Source organism: Nymphaea colorata, chromosome 4, assembly GCF_008831285.2.
Source record: "Nymphaea colorata isolate Beijing-Zhang1983 chromosome 4, ASM883128v2, whole genome shotgun sequence".
Classification (NCBI taxonomy): domain Eukaryota; kingdom Viridiplantae; phylum Streptophyta; class Magnoliopsida; order Nymphaeales; family Nymphaeaceae; genus Nymphaea; species Nymphaea colorata.
In genome coordinates, this window is record NC_045141.1 from 2,484,944 (window position 1) to 2,508,489 (window position 23,546).

Below are 23,546 nucleotides of genomic sequence, written 5' to 3' on the forward strand. Positions count from 1 at the left end.
TACCCCACGTCTCTTGCAATCTTCTTACGAAGAATAAGGGGTTGAATATCAGAGGATATAGAGTTAACAATCCAAATTTTGACTTGATTGTCTTCAAGGAACCACGTATCCCATGCTGGACTAGTCTCAGGGGGTTCATCTTTCTTTCCATTGATATATGCAATTCGCCCTCGACCAACAATCCCCATTGTGATCGCAGCAGACCATTGAAGGTAATTATCCTTAGTGAGGCGGATAGTGGTGACTTGCACATGAATATTTTCTGTTTTATAGACCCCAACATCCGCCGGTCGAGTGCTAATACCCGAGGAACTTGATTCTGCCATCACAAAGCAAGAAACCAACAATCAGAAGCCACAGAATGGATGCGGTAGTGTAGACGGAAACTCAACCCTGCAATACAGTCAACGACACAGATAGCAGCGTCTGCAGTGGGAGCGACGTTGGAGGAGCTAGACAGGAAGAAGAGCCTCCAATGCAGCAGGACGCCTGCAGAGGCGCCGAGCTATGATGAAGGCAACATGCGGCAACATGAGAAGACGATGGCACAAGCGATGCCATGGCAGCACACGCAGGCGTAGTCAGCAGCAATAGGACACAGCAGAAGGCTCGAGGGTGCTAGACGAACGTCAAGGCAACAGCGAGGGATGAGCAGGGGACTTCGCTTGGATTAGACAATGCAGTAGGGAGGAACATGCAGAGTGCAGGCTGACGAGTTCCTTCCTTCCAGGCAGAGTCGTTGTTCTATCTTCCGGTGACAATAACAGAACAACAAAGAGCAACAACGCAGAGGGCAGGCTGATGAGTTTGTTCCTCCCAGGTAGAGTTGTTGTTCTATCTTCCGGCGACAACAACAAAATGGCCCGAGAGGACAAGGGAGAGCCAAATAGGAGAAGGCTCAGGTGATGCAGTAAAACGTCAACATACCAGGGCTCCATGACTGAGAAGACCAGAGCAGCTCAAGGAACGACTTTGGCGACAACATGATCCTCGTCCAAACAAAAAAACAAACAGTGAAAGAGCAGCTCAAGGGATGACTTTGGCGACAACACGATCCTCGTCCAAACAAAAAACGAACAGTGAAACTCAGAACCTTGTCGGCTCTGATACTATGTTGAAAGGAAAAAGCTGACAAATTTAACGTGGAAAACCCTCCACTTGAGGGAAAAACCACGATGAAGGGAGCACTTGCGCTCACTAGCAGCCAGATTCTCTCTCTACTAAATTTCATTCACTCGTAAAAAATGGGGTTACAATGTCTTACGTAACGCCCAACAAGAACACGGACTGGATCCGATCCAGACCCGGACCCAGACCCGGACAGAAAAATACATTCACTAAAACACGTCAACATTTAAAAAAAAATGCGTTTTTTTAAAGTTTTAAACGGCAATTTAATTTATCGTGTTTTTTCGCGTTTTTTCAAAAAAAAAATGCATTTTTTGTGACTCTTCCAGATGTTACGCTTGAATTGCTTCTCAATTAAGGTACATTATGATCATTAAGTTTTACAATGTAATTGCCGATTCTGGGGTTGGTGGGAACATCCTCTTGAAACTGAATCGATTGAAGCATCACAAAGATATTTGAATTTGAAATTAAGTCGTTGCTTTATTTAAATGGTCGTTTCCTTAAATATGTACGTCTTTCTCTTTTGATCTTCTTTCAGGGTTAAGTTTTGGGCTGGATGCACTTGCTGCATTAGAAGGAACTCTGCTTCTTGAAGAAATATTGCAAGCAAGAGAGGTCAGCGTAATGCCGTAATGCTCTCATTTTGTTGAGATTTTTCTTGGACAAAAAGTTTTCAATACCTGTTCCTCATGGTGACATTTTTTTTTTTCATTTCAGCACTTAAGGAAGCAATATGATGACTTATGCCCTCCACTATGTGCTAGGTTTCCTGATATATTTAGGCCCGAGTTATACACTTGGGATCAATTTCTATGGGCATGTGAGCTTTGGTACTCTAATGGTATGAAGGTTGTTTTCACTGATGGTCAATTAAGGACGTGTTTGGTGCCTATTGCAGGATTCCTCAATCATTCAGTATGTTCCGTTGAATAATTTGAATTACTTCTATCTTAAGCTGACAAATTCTTGTCATTATATACTTCAATTGTGATCCACATAGCATGTTTGGTTAGGTTGACATAGACAAGAATACTGAACTTTCATTTATGTAACTCATTTCTAGCATGGGATTATGCTTTTAATTGATTTATATTTGTTTCAGTTATGGCCACATATATTGCATTATGGTAAGGTTGATGCAGAGACTGGAGTACTAAAGTTTTGTGCCTCAAGACCATGCAGGCGTGGAAAACAGTGCTATTTAAGCTATGGACCCTTTTCTGGTGCTCACTTTGTTAATTTTTATGGCTTCTTACCAAAAGGAGACAATCCATATGATTTAATTCCTTTGGGTAATTCCTTTCTCCTTTACAGTTTTTTGTTTACAAAATTATGTTTTTTGATTATGTAAATGGAGAAATTGCACAATTACCTAGAGTTAAAACTGAAGCTTGTATTTGTTCTAGTAAATTATCTGTAAGACGTTAGGATGTCATTACAGTATTTCTGTAAATGGTTATCTGTTCCTCAATCTTATAAAACCAGGAAGCAAAGAGAAAACTTGCAAGCATTCATTTCCATGGACTAGCGGGACACTTCTCTACGAATAGGAATTCATGTAGAACCTTATTTTTTTTATCGTTCTCACTGTACAAGAAGGTGACAGAAAGCAAACTAAGACTAAAGAAGCTCAAACTTTAAACTCTCCAACCTATTACATCTCTGGGAATAGTTCAGAGCATTGTCAGGTGTTACAATGTGTAACATACGTGACTTTAAGTTATGTAATCATAACTTTTAGGTTTCGTGTTATGATACAATCTGCAACTCATGCATCCATAATGCCTATATATGACATACATGCCAGTATTGTAGAATACAGCCTTATTGTATGTCTATGATATGAGTTTGTAAGAAAAATAAAGAGGTCTATGTCACAAGGGTGCAGTTGTCACTGCTGGTTTGGGTGTGGCAACGTATATGTAAAAAAGTAATATTCGTAAGTCTGTGGGGTTATTGGTAATTTCAGTCGCTTAACTCTCTTTATCTTTTGTTTGATATGGTAGGCCCGTATATAGTTTTTTTTGCTAATCCCTTTTTATGGTGGGTTTAGGTTTAACATGAAACTGATGAATTGTTTTCTCCTTGATCTCTCTCTTTTCCTTTCTCTCATCATCTTCTTCTTCCTTCATCTCTCTATTTTCTTTTCCCATAGGCTTCAACTATATATGTGTGCATGTGTGTGTACTGTCTGTGTTATCAAACAATTAAAAAGTATATAAAAAAAATTAAAAGGAGTCTCTTATTGTAATTGTTAAAGAGTGTTTTTGAAATATTAGAAAGTTAGAGAGGAAGTCTTTAAATATTTTCTTATAGTAGTTGGACTGTTTTTGTAAAGTTTGTACAACGAGCCCTAATCTCTTTAAATGGAGATTAGGGTTACGTTAATGAGGATACCTTTTGGCTCTCTCTCTCTCTCTTTCTCTCTCTCGTTCTCTCCTTTCCTCAACATCTCTCTCGTCTCTCTCAGTCTGTAACATGATATCAGAGCCAAGAACGACCTGACGTCAGCAGCCAAGGAGTTTTTCCGGCGCACCTCTCTCCGGCGACCTCTTCCTTTTTCTCCGGCTGTCTTCCTACTTTTGTTCCTCTTATCTTCTATCACCTATCAATCAGCAACAAGGAGATAAGAGGATAGACCCTGCTGCGTGGAGGAGGACCTGATCACGCCTGTGTGGAAGGTGTGATCAGATCCTCATGTTGATCATGTAAGAAATTTTTTTTTTTTTTCTGCTGGTCGTGGATGCAGTTTCAGGCATAATCAGAATATGCTGGTTGTGGACGATGGTTAGAGTATTGTAGCAGCTAGCAGGGTTGCTGGTCGTGGGTAATGTTTAAAGTATTGTAGCAGGGTTGATCTGCCATATGTGGACGTTGGTGAAGAGGTAATCAGACGATCACGAGGCTGCTGTTTGGCATGTGGAGCAGAAATGATCTGCTGATCATGGAGGCTATTTTAGCTGCTGTTTGTGGGTGCAGTTTGGTATGTGGAGCAGAAATAATCTGCTGATCATGGAGGCTATTTTAGCCCTTTCTTGATGTGGATGGTGCTACGCTGATCATAAGTGGGGGGCAACAGCAACAGTCAGCCGTAAATAGCAAAAAAAATCAGCAAGTCTTCTGGAGTTTTGTACGTGGGCTTGCTATCATCCGCAGCAGTTGACTCAAATGTCTGTAATCTGTTATCTACTCCATTTTATACTGTTCAAATTTGGTTAGTTTCTGTGACTACAAATTCCCCCTTATTGCATAGCGTGTGATATTCGTATGATCTTTGAGGATAGTAGAGATACTTTTCTCTGTGGTGTCTGACTGTTGCATCCTATATATTGTGTGTCATACGTGGGTGGTATTAAGACATGATCAGACTATCATGTAGTCCATGTGGAGCATAATGGTAGACTGCTAGTCATATGTGCAGAGTTACTAAGTCTGGTATTGCTGCAGCCATCTAATATTCAGGTGGAGCAGAGTTGTGGACTGTTGGGTGTGTGTGCGGTCACATTTGGGTCAACTAGAATTGGGGCTGCTTATTACTATTATTTTTTTTTGGATTTCTGTGATTTGTAGAGATACATTTCTTGATTAAAGTTGATTGCTGCACCTTATACATACATATTGTGCGCAAAATTCTGATTGGAATTTTACTATGGCTGATGATAATGTGTTCTAGGGTTCCAATGAGTACAAGATGGCTGGAAATTCCCTCTCATATGCCAATACTACTGTAATAGACTCAGCCTTCCTTGTTGGTGCTCTTACCGATGGCCCAGATATGATGTGGATGATAGATTCTGGTGCCTCCAGGCACTGTTGTAATCAATCACACATTTTTTCATCCTTAGTCAGATTCTCTACACCACAACATGTCAGACTGGCTGATGGCAAGCTATCTCCTGTGTTGGGCAGCGGTGATATCTATCTCCCACATTTAGGCACTATTACTCACGTGCTTTATGCTCATCAGTTTCCTGTTAATTTGTTATCTGTTAAGCAAGCTGACTACTGACTTACAGTGTAGAGTCATTTTTGACCCTGGTTCATGTTCTTTTGAGGATTTACTAACTGGGAAGGTGATTGGTGGCGACCATGAACCTGAGGGTCTCTATTTCTTGTCTGTCCTAGTAAATGTTGCTGCATCGTCATTCTCCTCGAAGACTTCTCCTTTCCAGTGGCATCTCAAATTGGGTCATCCATCAGTGTCCAAACTTCATCGCATGTTTCTAGGTATTACTGCATCAGAGTCCTTCTTATGTGATGCTTGCCAATTTGGCAAACATACACAGAGCAACTTTCCTTAGAGTCAAAGTCCATCTAGTCACAGTCCATTTGATCTCATTCATGTGGATGTGTGGGGTCCTAGTCGGGTTCCTTTTCACTCACGTTTTCGGTATTATCTTGTTTTAGTTGATGATTTTACTAGAGTCAGTCGGGTATTCTTGTTACGGGAGAGATCGGAAGTCATATGTATTCTTCCGAAATTTGTCAAAGAAATAAAAACTCAGTTTGGTTTTCAGTGTCAAAAATATTCGCACTCATAATGCTCTTGAATTCAAATCCTCCGTGCTACTTCAATTTTATGCCAATCATGGAATTCGACTTCAATATACTTGTCCTCACACGTCCCAACAAAATGGTGTTGCCGAACGCAAACATCGGCAACTCTTAAATGTGGCTTGTACCCTCATGTTGCATTCACACATGCCTGCCTATTTTTGGGGTGATGCAATTCTTACCGCATGCTATCTCATTAACAGATTACTCTCGTCAGCCTTTCAAGAACGTATTCCCATTCAACTTTTATATCCAGATCGACCATTATTTCATATACCTCCCAAAGTATTTGGATGTACATGCTTTGCACACATCCTAGGCCTAGACAAAAACTAACTTGCTGCCCAAGCCATCAAATGTGTATTCATTGGATACTTTGCCAATAAAAAGGATATAAGTGCTTTGATCCCCAGACCAAGAAAGAGATTATCAGTGCAGATGTTACATTCTTTGAGTCTCGTCCTTATTTTTCTCCTTCCAGTCCTTCTCCGTCTGAGATGCCTATACCTGTTCCTCTTCCTATTCCACCAGTGTCACTTGAGTCGATCCCTCCATCTCAATCTTTGTCATGTGAACGTTTCCTTGATCCTCCATTAGTTTACACTCGTCGTTTCGGTCCCTCTCTCAACCGCCCACTAGCGTCTTCTCAAGAGGTAAGCTCCACTGATAAGACTGACTCAAGTTTAAATGATGATCACACTGCAGATAATCTCCCCATTGCTATTCACAAGGGCAAGCGATAGTGCACACTACGTCCGATTTCTAATTCTATCTCTACTGACCATCTGAGTACAAGTTTGGTGCAGTTTGATCGAGCTCTGTCTAGCCACATTATCCCATCTTTTCACCATCAAGCCTTGTTAGATTCACGGTGGCAACAAGCTATGCAGGAGGAAATGGATGCTCTTATCTCTTGGGAGACTTGGGACTCAGTGGATCCACCGATGCACTGTGATGTGGTTGGCTCCAAATGGGTGTTCACCATCAAGTATCATTCTGATGGTTCAGTTGAACGGTTCAAGGCACGTCTTGTCGCTAAAGGATATACACAGACTTATGGCATCGACTTCTTGAGACCTTTTCGCTCGTGGCTCGGTTGGCACTATTCGACTGATTATATCTCTTGCTGTCCAGCGAGAGTGGCCTCTATTTCAGCTGGATGTGAAAAATGCTTTTCTGTATGGAGACCTGTCTGAAACCGTATATATGCAGCAACCACTTGGTTTTGAGCGACAGAGGGAGTGTTCCGAGGTATGCAAATTAAAGAAGGCTATTTATGGACTTAAACAGAGTCCTCGTGCATGGTTTCATAAGCTAACTGAGGTTTTATCTAAATGTTGATATCGACGATCCCAGCTTGGTCACTCGTTGTTTATTAAGTGAGGCACATCTGGTATAGTGATATTGATTATATACGTGGATGATATTGTTCTCACTGGAGAAAGTAATCAAGAAATAGCTTAGACAAAGGAGTTTTTACAACAACACTTTGTCAAAAAAGACCTTGGACAACTCTGTTATTTTCTTGGTATTGAGGTGACTCGTAGTAGTAAAGGAGTTGTAGTGTCTCAAAGAAAATATGCTCTTGATCTTCGGTAGGAAACAAGTTTATTGGGGGCTAAACCTGTCACACTTCTCATGAATTCCCACATTCATATACATGATGATGAATCAGAACCTTTTGACTCTAGATCTTACAGTTCTCTGATAGGGAAACTGTTATTGTTGAAAGTAGAAAGTTTATATTTAAGTGTGCTGGTTTTCTTATTATTTAAAAGTTAGAGTCTTCTTTAGTCATTTATATCTTTATTCGTCTCTCTTGTGTAAAGACTCTAGTCGACCCCTATTCTCTCTTTAAATAAGAGATTAGGGTTAGCAATGAGAGTATGATAGTTTATTCTCACTCTCTCTCTCACTCTCTCTCTCTCGTTCTCTTTTGTTCCCTCTCTTTTCTCCATCTTCTGCAACATGGTATCAGAGCCGGTGATCTCCATCCTTCTCCGGTGACGGTTTATGTGATTTTCCGGCGACCTCTTCTCCTATTCTGTCTCTCCTATCTCTTCCTATTTATTTTCTTTTCTGTCTCTACCCTCCCTTTCTCTCCTCTCTCTGCTGATCAAGAAATAGTGGAGCAGCGTGGAAGGGGAACCTAATCACACGCAAGAGGTATGTGTGATTCGGTCCCCAACATGGATGTAGTGCAACATAAGCAACTACGTGGAAGTTACGCGTGGGAGTTGCTGTGGAACAATTTTTTTTTTTTGATCTGGCACGTGGAAGACTACAAAGGGTTGTATCAGAAGCTTCTTAGTTGCTGCTGTTGAAGAAGAAGTTCAAGCCAGATCACACTGGTTGTTGCTGTGTGGGAGACACAAGATCAGTTCTGAAATGTGGATGATATCAGATTTGATAAAAAAAATATCAACATCTGGATGTAGATACATTGAAGCCCTGGACATCAACAGAAATTTATATGCACAGTGGTGTGGGAGTCTACGTTGGTTAATGTCTTAATGTTTCTCTCTCAAGACTGCCGGCTGTAACATGAACATTTGGGGACCTACGCAATCTATTGGTACTTCCTTTCTATTCTCTCAGATCTGATTTTCTAGGGCAGACTTCTGCAAGCAAGTCTGCTCACATCTTGGGCAGATTCGTTTGCTAATCCTAGGGTTTCTTAAAACCCTAGGTCGATTCACTCTTGAAGTCGTATGGAGGAAACCAATGTCGTGCAGGCAAGTCTGATTTTTTTTTTGTAGTGGAAGTCGTGGAATGACACACAACACTGTTTTCTTATGGCGTTGAAGTCTGAAGTCACGTTGGAAGTTCTGAAGTTGTCTGAAAATAAGTTTTTTGTTGGCTGTCGTTAAGTCCGTGCACAACTTATGATATTACTGCTCATGTTTGACTTTGAAAAAGTATACATATACTTAGAAGATGTTGGCATAATCATCGTTGGGACATTAGTGGCATGTGGCAGTGGTGCAGCGTGTGATATTGTTGATTTCCACTTTGCTGATCAGCACTTGACGTGTGACAGTGGTGCTGCGACTGCGAGTGATATTGTTGAGTTCTGTGTTGTTGATCAGCCTCTTACCTAATTGATTAATTATAAGTTGGACGTTCTTTTGTGTGTTCAAACTGCTGCAAAATTGTTTTGGTGCTCCCTGTTGTGTTCATTATGGCTGAGACTGCCAAACCAAATGGTGGCAATGATTATAAAGGAATTGGGAATCCCTCCTCTTTTGGATCTACAGTCACAATTAGCATTGATAGATCTGAGTATGAGCAGTTTTTGGCACGCAAAGCCTCACAGGCTTCAGCTTCTACTGCCTTGATTGATCGAGCTCTCTCTACGGGTACATCCATGCCTGATTCAGGTAACTCTTGGATGATCGACTCAGGAGCATCGAGACATTTCTGCAGTACTCCTGGTTTGTTCACTACGTTGCATAGATTCTCTCAGCCACGTCATGTCAAAGTTGCAGATGGTAGAATGTCACCTATATTGGGTTGTGGAGATGTGAAGCTTTCTCAGTCGATGACCATTCCACATGTCTTATAATCTCCTGAGTTTCCATCCCATTTGCTCTCTGTTAAACAGTTGACTACTGATTTACACTGTCGCATTATTTTTGACTCTGGTGCATGCTCATTTCAGGACTTACAAATTGGGAAGACTATTGGTGGTGGCTATGAAAAAGGGGGTGTCTACATCCTGTTGGCCCCTATGGGTCTTGTTGCTACCTCTTCTATATCAGATTCTATACCCTTTCAGTGGCATCTCAGGCTCGGTCATCCTTCAGGGTCTAAGCTCTGTTCCATCCTACCTCACCTCTCAGTCGCAGAGTCATTTCAGTGTAAGGCCTGTCAACTTGGCAAACATACTCTTAGTAGTTTTCTTTCGAGTCTTAGTCCATCAAGTCAAGGGTTGTTTGGTCTTCATGTTGATGTGTGGGGTCCTAGCAGGGTTGCTAGCCAATCTAAGTTTACATATTTTCTGGTTGTTGTTGATGATTACGCTCGAGTTACTTGGGTATTTATTTTGAAAGAAAGGTCTGAAGTAGTACCTATTCTCAAAAACTTGATTATTGAAATAAAAACTCAGTTTGGTTCTCTGGTTAAGTGTATTCGCACTCATAATGCTCTTGAGTTCAAATCATCTATCTTAATGACCTTTTATACTGAAAATGGTATCTCTCCCCAATTTACATGTCCTCATACCTCACAATAGAATGAAGTTGCCGAACGAAAACATTGGCAACTTCTAACTGTTGCTCGTACCCTAATGCTTCATAATCATGTACCTGCATACTTATGGTGTGATGCCATACTCATGGCTTGTTACCTAACAAATCGTTTACCGTCATCCTCCATTGACAACAAAGTACCGATTAAACTTGTTTATCCCAATCGAAGCTTATTTCCTGTTGCACCAAAAGTATTTGGTTGTACTTGTTTTGTTCACATCTTTGGGCCTAAACGTGACAAACTTGCTGCTCAAGCCATTAAGTGTGTGTTCATTGGCTATCCTCGAAACCAAAAAGGGTACAAGTGCTTTGATCCGGTAACTCACAAAGAGTATATCAGTGCAGATGTCACTTTCTTTGAGTCTCAGTCCTACTTTAGTCCTACTTCTGTGTCATCTGAGATGCCATGTCCTATTCCTCTATCTATCCCTCCTGTTCCGTTGCAGTCTTTTTCCTCTCCTACTCCGACTATGAATAGGTTCCAGGATCCTCCATTGGTATACACTCGTCGACAGGATCCCTCTCATGGTCGACCATCGGAATCTTCTTAGGATGTGAGCTCCATTGAAGTAAGTATACCTGACATTGATCATTCTCATGACTTGCCTATAGCCCTACGCAAAGACAAGAGACAGTGTACTATGCATCCTATCTCACAATTTGTTTCCACTGACCACCTTTGATGATAATTTACAGCAGTTTCTTCATGCTATGACAGTTCATTAGTGTACCAACTAGTCATCAACATGCATTACTAGACTATAAATGGCGAAAAGCCATGCAAGATGAGATGGATGCTCTCTTACAGCGTGGTACCTGGGAATTGGTTGATCCTCCTTGAAATTGTGATATTGTTGGCTCTAAATGGGTCTTTACAGTTAAGTACCATTCAGATGGGTCTGTAGAGAGATATAAGGCTCGATTAGTGGCTAAGGGTTATACCCAGACATATGGAGTTGACTTATTTGAGACTTTCTCTCCTGTGGCCAGGTTGGGTACTATTCGGCTCATTATCTCTGTTGCGGTACACTCTGATTGGCCTATGCATCAGCTGGATGTAAAGAATGTCTTTCTCTATGGTGATCTTGAAGAGACTGTATATATGCAGCAACCCGCAGGGTTTGAGCGACAGAGGGAGTGTAGAAAAGTGTGTCGTCTGAAGAAGACAATTTATGGACTTAAACAAAGTCCTAGGGCATGGTTTCACAAATTATCTGAAGTTGTTTCACAGTGTGGATTTGAAAGATCTCCTTTGGACCATTCTCTATTCATCAAGAAGACCTCCAAAGGTATAGTTGTTATGGTAGTTTATGATGATGACATTATCCTGACAATAGGTGATTGTGATTAAGAAATTTTGGTCACAAAGACTTTCCTTCATAAGCACTTGATGAAAAGTCCATTGGGATGCTGCATTGATGGTTTTGAAATATCTAAAGTCATCCCCGGGCAGGGGCCTCTTTTTCAAGAAAGGTGAATCTCTAGAAATTGTTGCTTACAGTGATGCTGACTATGCAGGGTCTGTTGATGACAGGGGGCAACCTAATATCATGAAGCAGCACGAAACAAAATGTAGTTTCGAGATCAAGTGCAGAATCTGAATATAGAGCAATGACTCAAACTGCTACTGAGATGACTTGGATTAAGTCTATGCTAACAAATATGAGTATTCAGGTTCCTCTTCCTACGAAAATGTACTGTGATAACAAGGCTGCCACCTATATTGCAAATAATCCAGTATTTCATGAGAGAACAAAGCACATAGAGGTCGATTGTCATTATGTTCGGGATCTTATATAAGGAGGTGTTGTGTCTACAGTTCATGTAGCTTCTGAAGATTAGGCAGCAGATATGTTTATTAAGGCTCTTCCTATTGGTGATTTCTCTAGATGTTGTAACAAGCTGAGCATGATTGATATCTATGCTCCAGCTTTAGGGGGAGTGTTGAAAGTAGAAAGTTTATATTTAAGTGTGCTAGTTTTCTTATTATTTAAAAGTTAGAGTCTTCTTTAGTCATTTATAACTTTATCCGTCTCTCTTGTGTAAAGACTCTAGTCGACCCCTATTCTCTCTTTAAATAAGAGATTAGGGTTAGCAATGAGAGTATGATAGTTTATTCTCACTCTCTCTCTCTCACTCTCTCTCTCTCTCTCGTTCTCTTTTGTTCCCTCTCTTTTCTCCATCTTTTGCAACAGTTATATTTGACTGTCACTCGCCCCGACATTAGCTTTGCTCTGAATAAGCTAAGTCAATTCATAGAAAAACCTTGGAAGGTTCATTGGGACGCTACTTTAATGATTGTCAGATACTTGAAATCAGCCTGGTAAAGGGGTTATGATTTAAAAAGGGAGAAGGTGTTGACATCGAAGCGAATAGTGATGCTGATTATGCAGGATCTGTAGATGACAGGAAGCATACTACAAGTTTTTATGTCTTTGTAAGAGGTAATCTTATTTCTTGGAGGAGCAAGAAGTTGAATGTGGCAACTCAATCTAGTGCTGAGTCGGAATATAGGGCTATGGCTCAAACTGCGGCTGAAATGTCATGGGTCAGATCTTTGCTTCTAAAGTTGGGTGTTTCAGTGAATCTTCCAATGAAGATGTATTGTGACAACAAAGCAGCGACCTATATTGCTACCAATCCTGTCTTCCATAAGAGGGCGAAACACATTGAAGTGGATTGCCACTATGTTCGGGACCTAGTTCAAGAAGGAATTGTTAGCACCATTCATGTCTCCTTAGAAGATCAGCCAACTGATATCCTCACCAAGGCTCTTCCCATAGGCAATTTCTTGAGATGTTGTAACTGTTAAGTTTGTACATATGGATCGGGTCACCCAGACCCAACCCATTTGATCCACACGCCCAACACATCATGGGCGGTGGCATACCTTTTTGGTATGGTGAACACTCAGAGCATTGAATTTTTGGTCAAGTGAGTACTAATTGCATACAATTGCAATCAGTCCTGACCTTTCAAAAAAGTTCTCACCTTTTTGGATCCTGAATTTTCCATAATGAGTCCTGACCTTTACAGAAGATCAGGACATAGAGAGATTGTTCCTCGTCCAGATGGTAAGAATGTAGTGGGCTCAAAATGGGTTTACAAACTCAAGTATAAACCCGATGGAAGCATTGACAGATATATAAGGCTTGACTCGTGGCTAGAGGTTTCACTCAGCAGTACGGGGAAGATTATGATGAGACTTTCAGTCCAGTCATCAAGATGGGAACGATCTGGGTTATCATCTCTCTTGTTGTCTCGTATGGTTGGAATTTATATCAGTTGGATGTTAAAAATGCTTTTCTTCATGGCTTTCTAAATGAAGAAGTTTATATGGAACAACCTCCAGGATATGTTTCCAATGATCCAACCAAATGAGTGTGAAAATTATAAAAATCACTGTATGGGCTTAAGCAAGCATCTCATTCATGGTTCGATAGATTTTCCCTTCATATACAACAGGCTGCTTTCCTCAGAAGTTCACTTGATCATTCCTTATTCATCTATCATTTAGGTGAAGTTACCACTTGGCTACCTATGTCACATGGGTACGGGTGCCGGTACTGGTACGGGTACGGACCATTTTCAAAAAACTTGGTACGGGGGTACGGCCGTACACACACACATATATATGTCAAAAAATACAGAAAAATAACATATTTGCACATATCTATATCAAAAATTACACAATCAGAATAACATATTGTCATATTCATAAATACATTCTCATTCTCCTCAGTCTCATAATTAACATTCAAAATACATCAGCTTTGTTGATTTTCATTCTCCTCACTCCTCAGTTGCATCATCAAATGGATTTCTTCTCAATCAGTATAGAACATGCAATACAGAATAATGAATATGCAGTCTATGCAGAATAAGTGAATAATTGATTCAGTATATGACGTGGGAAGGCATGCATCCAAAGAAGAATAGGTCATTGTTGGACAAGGCATACCAAAATACGAATATGATGTGATAAAGCTTGGAGTTCTTTTCAATTTATCAAAGGACATGCTCAAAAGACATCGGACTTGGGTTCATCAGCAGATTGGGATGAACCCAACGAAAAACAAAAAACACGCTGCAATCTGTTGGCCAAACAAAACACGCTGCATACAACGAAAAACAGAAAACAACTACGCAAAGAAGATGGACTCATTGAGAATCAACTACGCAAACAGAAAACAAGAGATAATAGTGAAAGAACAGAAACAATACAACACCCAACGGTCGTCGCCGGAGGTGAAGGCAGGGGCAGAACCGATGAAAATTAACTAAAACATGATAAAAACAAAAATATACCGCCGCCGTTCGCCTCCTGCCGTCGCCGTTCGCCTCCTGCCGTCGCCGATCAGTCGCCGTTCAACTGTCTTCGCCTTTCTTCGCCGGTCGCCGCACCTGCCTGTCGCCGGCCGTCGCCGATCACCGCCGCCGTTCAACTGCCTTCGCCTTCACCGTCGCCGTTCGCCTCCTACCGTCGCCGGCCGTCGCACGATGAGAGGAAACAAAACCCTTAAAACGAAAACATGTTTTAAGAGTTTCGAGCTTTTTTTTTAACGTTATAATCGTTTAAATCTAAAAATCGTTAAAATAAAAAAAAGACACATTTGGACTCGGTCAAAGTTGACCGTACCCAAAAAAGGTCAAAAAAGACCTCCGGTTCGTTGACCGTACCCGGTGTGGTCAACGCACAAAAAAGGCGTACCCAACCCCGTACCCGTACCGGTACCCGTGTCGTACCGGTACCATACGGGTACTCCTCCTTTGGAGGAGTACCCGTGTGACATAGTTGGCTACTTATATATGTAGATGACATAGTTCTTACTGGAAACTCTTCATGTCATATATCCCATGTTAAGGAGGTATTGCAACAAGAATTCAAGATGAAGGATCTTGGCAAACTACGGTATTTCTTGGGTGTTGAGCTTGATAGAAAAGGTGGCACATTAACCCTTACACAGCATAAATACACTCTTGATATTTTGGATAGGATAGGTATGACAAGTTGCAAGCCCATAAATACACCTAGTGTTCTCAACACAAAATTAAATGCATATGATGGGAGTGATGCATACCCAAATCCTAGTTTCTATCGGAGTATAGTTGGCATGTTGCAATATCTCACTTTTACACGCCCAGACAATGTATATGCTGTGAAGTGTGAATCAAGTCTCTCAGTTTATGCATGCACCCACAGAAGGGCATATGGATGCTACCAAACGTATTTTGCGTTATGTTAAGGCTACTCTTGGGGATGGACTCATCTACACAAGAAAGTCAACTGTTTTGCATGGCCACAACATTTCCACTTACACTGATGCAGATTGGGCAAGTGATCCAGACGATAGATGATCAGTTTCTAGTTATTGTCTCTTCCTTGATTCCAATCTTATTTGTTGGAGTAGTAGGAAACAACGTGCAGTTGCCAGATCTAGCACTGAGGCAGAATATAGGGCAATGGCTGCAGGCACCGCTGAAGCTTCATGGTTACGTCATCTGCTTGGGGAACTTTCTCTTCCCATTGCTCAGTCATCTCTATTTTGTGACAACCAAAGCGCGATCAAGATTGCCTTCAATCCTGTTCTACATAATCGCACTAAGCATATAGAGATTGATCAACACTTCATTTGTCAAAAGGTTGCGGAAGATGAGATTGTTCCCACTTATATATCTACGTCTGAATAAGTAGCTGACCTTTTTACCAAGGGACTCACAGGGCACCATTTCTGGGAATTGAAAAACAAGTTGCGCATGATCAAACCCCATGCACAACTTGAGGGGGGCTGTTAAGTTTGTACATATGGATCGGGTCACTCAGACCCGACCCATTTGATCCACACGCCCAACACATCATGGGCGGTGGCATACTTGTAAATCTTGTTGTTATTTTGTGTATTTTATGATGTACCCTAAATCGTGATTAGTATATAAGGGTAACAAGAGGCAGACGTTTTTGTTGCTGCTCTCTTTCATCTCTCTTTTGCTTGGACGTGCAGCCCACTTCTCTCTTCCTCCTCTTGCATCTAAGTTCATTCGGTGGTTTGGTATTAGATATCAAAATCTTACCGTAACAAGCTGAGCATGATGGATATATATGCTCCAGCTTGAGGGAGAGTGTTAAAGAGTGTTCTTGAAATATTAGAAAGTTAGAGAGGAGGTCTTTAAATATTTTCTTATAGTACTTGGATTGTTTTTGTAAAGTTTGTACAGCCAGCCCTAATCTCTTTAAAAGGAGATTAGGGTTACGTTAATGAGGATACTTTTTGGCTCTCTCTCTCTCTCTCTCTCTCGTTCTCTCCTTTCCTCAACATCTCTCTCATCTCCCTCAGTCTGTAACAGTAATAAAAAGAATTTGGAAAATATGATGGTGACAAATTAAAAAGAAATAGGTCTTTTTTGAAAATAATAATAATAATAAAAGGAAGGTTTAAAACCAAAAGGTTTAGAAAATCCCTAATCATGTGAGTGTTGGCATTCTCTTCTCTTGCTGACAGGTGCATGCTGTTTTCCTCTTGCCCTTCTTCCTCCTTCACCTCCTCCTCCTTTCTCCTCATCTTCCCTCTATCCTTTTTTTGATGTGGGCTGATCAGTAACAGGGCTATTGTTGGTGCAGATGGGTCATTCTTGGTCAAGTACATTGAAGAGGTTTTAGCCCTTTTTTCAATTTTTCAATTTCAATCACCCATCTTCGAGTCATACACACTTTTAGGAGTAATGTGAAAGGATTTTTTTTGACGATGAGGAGAGAAAGCCTGATAGGAGGCCCGCTTTACGCGTGTGAGATTGATCTTTCATCAAACAAAGAGGGGTTCACTTGTTTTGTGCATGAAAGGTTGTCATGACCATGAAGGCATAAAATTTTCCGCTTACCATAAATTTTTGTTTTGAATTGATATGGCTTCATGTGATCCTTCATGGCAAACTGTGCACCTTTGTCACACGGGGTTATGCTGTAAAGGCAGCATACCCATACCAGTTAGGTACGACACCGACACTGGTACTGTCTCGGGTACTTCTTAGGTATTAGTCAAATAGTATTGAATACGGCCAACATACTCGGGACCGTATCCATCTGATTTAGGAGTCGGTCAAAGTTGACATAGTCATTTCCTATCCAAAATTTAGGATTTCAGTTTTGTTCTTTAACATCGTTTACACTTAGGAAACACATATGAAACTGCGTTTTCATATTTTTGTTCAATAGTTTCGTTTTTAGAATCTATAAATATTGAATCATGAATGTGTTATTTTGTTTGAATTTTTATTTTATGTTATATATATATATATATATATATATATATATATATATATATATATATATATATATATATATATATATATATATATACAGCTGTACCCCGTACCCAAGTTTTTTTTAAATAGTCCGAACCCGTACCCGTACTAGCACCTGTTGAAGTGTTTATTGACGGGTCTTGGAACCGGGTCTGGACCTAGGCTCGATCCAGGTTGTAGCTCTAATTGGGTGTTATTTAAGTCTTTGTAACCCTCATTTTTGTGTGTGAATGAAATTCTAGTGAGAGAGTGTCTGGCTGCTAGTGAGCGCCAGGTATTCCCTATCGTGGTTTTTTATCCCTCGAGTCGAGGGTTTTCCACGTTAAGATCTTTTCATCTAGTTTTTCCTATTTTCTACATGGTATTAGAGTCGACTGGTTCTGTTTTTATGTTCGTGTTTGGTTCGAACGAAGGATCCTTTGTCGCCTGTACTCCTTGTGTCGGTAGAACCTCCACCCAGCGCTGCCTGTGTCGCCAGCATCCCTTGCGTCGCTTTTGTCTTCTTCAACCGTTGCTTGGGTTTCACGGCATCAGCTGAGCTGGTCGCCGTCCACTGCCTGCGTTGCCTGGAAGACTGAAGACCGTTGAAGTTTTGTTTTCTCTCGTTTGTCATTTTTTTTGGAGTTGCTCCACTCTGCTTTGGACTCGTGGTCGACTGTGAGCTCTGTTGCTCGTCTGGAGGTCTTCGGTCTTCATCGTTCTTACTGGCACTGGTTCTTTGCTCCTGCCAGACGCCAGTTTTGGTTGCTGCCGGTGCTTCTCTTTGCCTGTGCTTGTCTGCTGCCATTGTTGTCTTGCTTAATGCCAGGTTCTTCTACAACGTGCGCATTGTTTTTCCTTTGTTATTGTCGTCCCATGCACAGCTGTTTTTCGGTTACTGCCGTGTGCATTTGTCTTTTGCTACTGTGTTGAGCTTTTGATAATGGCAGAATCAACTTCTTCTACTGTCAATATGGACCAAGCTGATGTTGGGGCCTCTAGAACTGAAAATGTCCCCATTCAAGTTACTAGCATTCACCTCACCAAGGAAAATTACCTTCGATGGTCCGCTGCCATCACTATGGGGATTGCTGGTCGAGGCCGCATTGCCTATGTAAATGGGAGGAAAATTGAACCTGTTGAGACTAGTGCAGCCTGGGATACTTGGTTTCTTGAGGACAACCAAGTAAAAACTTGGATTGTCAATTCTGTATCTTCCGATATTCAACCCTTCATCCTTCGTAAGAAGACTGTGAGAGATATGTGGGTTATTTTAGAACAAATGTATGGCCAGAAGAAGAAGAAGGTTTGTGTGTATCAACTGATGAAGGATGTCTATGCTCTACGGCAAGGGGATCTCTCTGTCGCAGACTTTTATGCAGCTTTAAAATCCAAATGGGAGGAACTTGACTACTATTCTGATGATATTTGGAATTGCCCCCAAGACCAAATACATTATGTAACCAAAGAATGGGAGAATAGGATATTCTTATTCTTAGCCAGACTGAATGATGACTTTGAAGGTATAAGGAGATAACAAGTCAGCGATCAACTTGGCCAACAACCCTGTGTTACATGATCGAACAAAGCATGTTGAGATTGATCGTCACTTCATCCGAGAGAGAATTGATGCTAAAGAGTTGGTTCTGCCATACATGAAGTCTGAGGACCAAACTGCTGATGTTTTGACTAAGGCCTTACCTTCGACTCTGATTGAGAAAAATGTATCCAAGTTGGGCATGTTTGATATGTATGCCCAACTTGAGGGGAAGTGTTGAAGTATTTATTGACGGGTCTTGGAACCGGGTCTGGACCTGGACCCGATCCAGGTTGTAGCTCTAATTGGGCGTTACTTAAGTCTTTGTAACCCTCATTTTTGTGTGTGAATGAAATTTTAGTGAGAGAGTGTCTGGCTGCTAGTGAGCACTAGGTATTCCCTATCGTGGTTTTTTATCCCTCGAGTCGAGGGTTTTCCACGTTAAAATCTTTTCATCCAGTTTTTCCTATTTTCTACAGCACCCATACTGGCACCTGTACCCGTACCTATGTGACATTGCTGTGCACTCATTGTGCAGGTTGAAAATCAATTGAAAATTTGAAAGTAGCTTGCAATTGTAATAAGTTTGGAGTCACTCCAATAGCTAGCCTGTTTTGCCTTCTTGAATATCATTCATATTTCTCTTGTTCCTTAGTGCACGTGTGTTTTTTCTGTGAGTGCTTTCTATAATCATTATGAGCTTTTAGTATTATGAGCTCTTTAAGGGCTTAGTTAAGTCTTTATTGGAGCTGATCTTGTGATCTGGAAGCCATCTACATGGTATTAGAACTAAGTTCAACTCTTAGAATAATTCTTAAAGTGTACCACCTAGAGCAAAACAGTGGAGGCTCTTGAAAATGAGGAGACGGGGTCAAAGTTGACCGAGTCCGTTTTGATCCCATTTTTAGTTTTGTTAACATTTAAAAGCACCATGTACATATACGATGAAGTATTGCAGCCTTCAACCAAATGATTGAAGGGTCGAAGGCTGCAATCCCCTTGCATTGGGCAATTCATTAGCAGAGGGAGAATTTTCGGGCAAGCAGCAACTATCTCTGGTGAACACCGATCATTTCTGGCAAAGGGAGTCATCTCCAGCAGACATGTTTGTTTTCCTCTTTTTTCAGCAAACCCTACATTTTCCAGCAGCTTTTGTCCTTTTACCAGGGACACCTATGATTAGCTTCTGATTTCATCATTTTTTCCTGACATTCATTTTGATTTTTTTCTCATTTTTGCAGCGCCTCATTTGTTTTTTGCTGTCTTTTCTCTTTTATTTGCTGATTTTTGTTCCTTTTGTGTTGTTTCTTATTTTTTGCTCGATTTGGTGAGTGAATGTTTTAATCATCTATTGGTTCTATTCTTTCATTCTTTTGTTCATCTATTCATTCTTTGTCAATATTACCATGTCAGTTATGAGTTATGACTACTCTTAGAAGTTAGGATCTATTTTTTCTGTTTGTTGTTTTATGCTGTAAAAATGGATGAATCAGCATGGATATAATTCTGTTTTGTTTTGTTTAAAGTCTTAATGAATATTTAGAGAGAGAGAGAGAGAGAGAGAGAGAGAGAGGTGTTAGACACTTATAGGCCAAATGGATAAGGAACAATCTCCACTCATGATCTTTTATAGAATTGCGGTTGAGAGGAAAAAAAAGTTTGTGAATTAATACTAGATGATGAGAATGTCCCGTCACCCCTTTTTTCCTTTTTTTTTTTCTCAACAACGGATCTGGAAAAATCAAGAGCTGAGATTGTTGCTTATTCATCTAGCATCTAAGTGTCTGACACTTACTAATCTCTCTCTCTCCCTCTCTCTCTCTCTATATATATGTGTGTGTGTTATATAGAGAGAGTGCATGTGTGCACACAGCCATTTCCATGTACCTGTGATTGTTGAACTTGGTCTACACCTAAACTTGCACCCATACCCATGTGACATAGATATTGAACCCTTTTTTTGTTTATTCTTGAATTGTCCATCTGTTCCTCATCTACATACCTATCATATCTAGAAACACCTGTCTGCTACTCTATATTATGCACTCATGCATGTGTTCAGTTCTATGCATGCGTGAGTTGGTAAATGCAATAGTAGATAAATCTGTAAACTATATGTCTATTTTCATCAGACGTAGATTCCAGTAGTTGTGTTGATTGGGCTACCCACATGGTGCGAGGCACATGGTTTTCTAAATCTCACAAACTTCCCAATTATGGTTTACCATCCAATCTTTTGCTGCATCTGCAAAAAGCTATGTTACAGTGCGAAGACAACTTGTCACCAACAGATATTCTTGCAGAGGTACAGGTGAATGCTCTTTATTTGACATTATTTCCTTGTGAAACATATTTTGAGATCTTTCTATCAAGGGGCATGTGGTTTTAGCGGACATACCATTACTTAATAGTTGATGCTCATCTCAAGCCTAATATCAATAAAATTTGGTTGTCACTTTGTGGAGTTGAGACTACCGATATATGAAATTATGAACTTTGCTCTGAGAAAAAAATTGTCTGGCAATTCAGTAGGCATAGATTTTTAAAGTCTTTCAGAAGATAAAGTGCTAAACCGAAATTTGATGTCTAGTCTCATCAATTTAGCCTTGACCATAACATTAACTGGAATATGTAGGATCTCGTGTCAACTACTGACAGATATATTTAAAATCTGTAGGACAAAATTTTTGCAAATTCTATGCCCCTCTAACTATGTATATGTTCGTTCATGTGCAAGTTCATTTGCCCCTGTTTGTGTCCGTTCTGTTCATTGTAACACACTGACAGATAGTCTGAGGATGTCTTAGTATGGATCACTTTTTGGAGCAATTCAAAATATTGGACAAAAATTGTGAATATTTTAAAGGTATTGGTAGGAAAACTAATATTGTGATATTCATCTAAAATTTTATTTTGACACATGGGAAAATTTCATCTTCTTTTATCTTATATCTTTTATTTCTTCTCTGTTTATTATAGTTTAAGAATAATTTTTTTTTTACTTCAGGGAAAATACTAAGGACCTAGAACTTGTCATCATTTTATTGTCCTTTACATTTTTATCATTTTTGAAGTTTCTAGATTTCCTAGGAGAGGGAATATTTTGGAAAAGACATGAGAAAAACCTTTGGGAGGAATAATATTGGTGACTGTAATTGTGCTTGATATTGTGATGCTGACTGCTGATCATCTACCCCAGCTAGTTGTTTTTTATTCTGGTTTTCTTGGATAAATTGCTGATTCTTCATGCATGTCTATAATGTTGATCGACCGTGAAACAACTACCTAAGATTTGCCACAGATGTCTTGTCTTGTTTATGCACGGATGAGAATGGTTGTAGCCCATTTCCGAAAGTGACTGTTGCAGTTGACCCTTTTCTTTCATCCACTGAGCCGATGTTTTTGAATGGAAGCTTCTGTCACTGAATCCAGAGTAGAGAGCTTCTAGAACACTCCATGATGTAATCACTCATCTGATTTATCACACTACGACACTCAACCACAGTAATATGAAAGGATATAAGATGAAAGGATATAACCACACACAAACTAATAATTAAAAGGTTTTATTATATCCCTAAATTCATACTAAGATGCATAGCTATTGCAAAGGAAAGGAGCAAACAAGGGGGAGACTGCTCTAGTGGCCGTTGAACACTCTGATCAGCTATGAAAAAAATAATTAATTTTCTTCATTTGGGAATTATTTACTACAAAAAGAACAAAAGGACAATCAAAATAAGGTAGTGTTTGATGAATCCATAAAATAATCTTGGGATTTGGATCCCATGATTGTGTTGTCCTGGAATCAGGTGGAGGAGGATTCCTTTACCTCTTTCCAGATTCACCCTGTGCTTAATTATTTGGATTAATAATGTCATGATCTTTTTTTCTGGTGTTTTTGATGGCAAAATTGTGACACCCCAACCTTTTGACCCTCAAATAATTTTTTTTTTTCTTAACCATAAAGCATTGAGGTGTGACGACACAACAATTTAAAAAGGAGGGAGCTATATCATTTGAAACAATGAGGCAAACTTTCATTTATATAACAATTTCAATTCATACAAAATCACATCTGTGTATGACAAAAATGCCCCAAACCACATAATTGATGCCTAACAAAAAACAAGACATCAATAAAATTAAAATAAGATGCGCCGACACTACAAAGGTTCCAAAACCTCCCCAGTAGGATGTGAGTGAAGCCATCTGATCAACTTACTGCCCCGGATCTACCAAAACCTGAAAAAAAAGAAACAACTGAAGGCCTAGCCTTCGCAGTATGTCAACAAGCCTGGAAAACCTCTAACCCTCTTGGGTAGGGCTTAGATATGAGATAATCGCAATTATAAAAGCAAATCACCAACATGTCGTGACAGGACATAATCACATCATTTGCCAAGAAGACCCCTCACATAGACCACGACATGTAAAGGCCACTCAATGGCCACGATAACACAATTTCAATTCACATGCAAGACATGCATAAACATATCATTCTCATTCATTTCATTCACATACACATCATTCACATACATTTCGTTCATATACTTTCATTTCATTAGCTTCAATGAATTGACAGTTCCTGTAGGTGCAAACACAGGCACGTGCACACCGCAGACGGCCTACAGCCGAGAGACAACCCCCGTGGTGGCCCATAACAGTATGGATCCATTCCCGTTGCAGCGGTAGAGCACTCATCCATGGGTGTGTGAATTCCAAGGAGAGATACTCAGCCTTCCCTAGGACACTCAGGTTGGGAAGGCAGGAGCCCAACGCTCTAAGCACATCAC

General features: G+C 40.3%; 1 protein-coding gene across 5 annotated transcripts in view; it reads left to right on the forward strand.

The window, feature by feature from the left end:
• Positions 1 to 23,546, forward strand: part of LOC116253606 (uncharacterized) — an 86,053-nt gene that overhangs the window by 43,062 nt on the left and 19,445 nt on the right. For 3 of the 5 annotated variants that reach the window (XR_004172494.2, XM_031628517.2, XM_031628519.2), the window contains 4 exons: positions 1,670 to 1,746; positions 1,849 to 2,046; positions 2,234 to 2,423; positions 20,883 to 21,061. Coding sequence is in view for 3 of the 5 variants with exons in the window: in XM_031628517.2 (XP_031484377.1) it covers positions 1,670 to 1,746; positions 1,849 to 2,046; positions 2,234 to 2,423; positions 20,883 to 21,061 (644 nt within the window). In the remaining 2 variants the exon portion in view is untranslated. The remainder of the gene's footprint in view (positions 1 to 1,669; positions 1,747 to 1,848; positions 2,047 to 2,233; positions 2,424 to 20,882; positions 21,062 to 23,546) is intronic. The other 2 variants (XM_031628518.2, XR_004172495.2) reach the window with 2 other exon arrangements.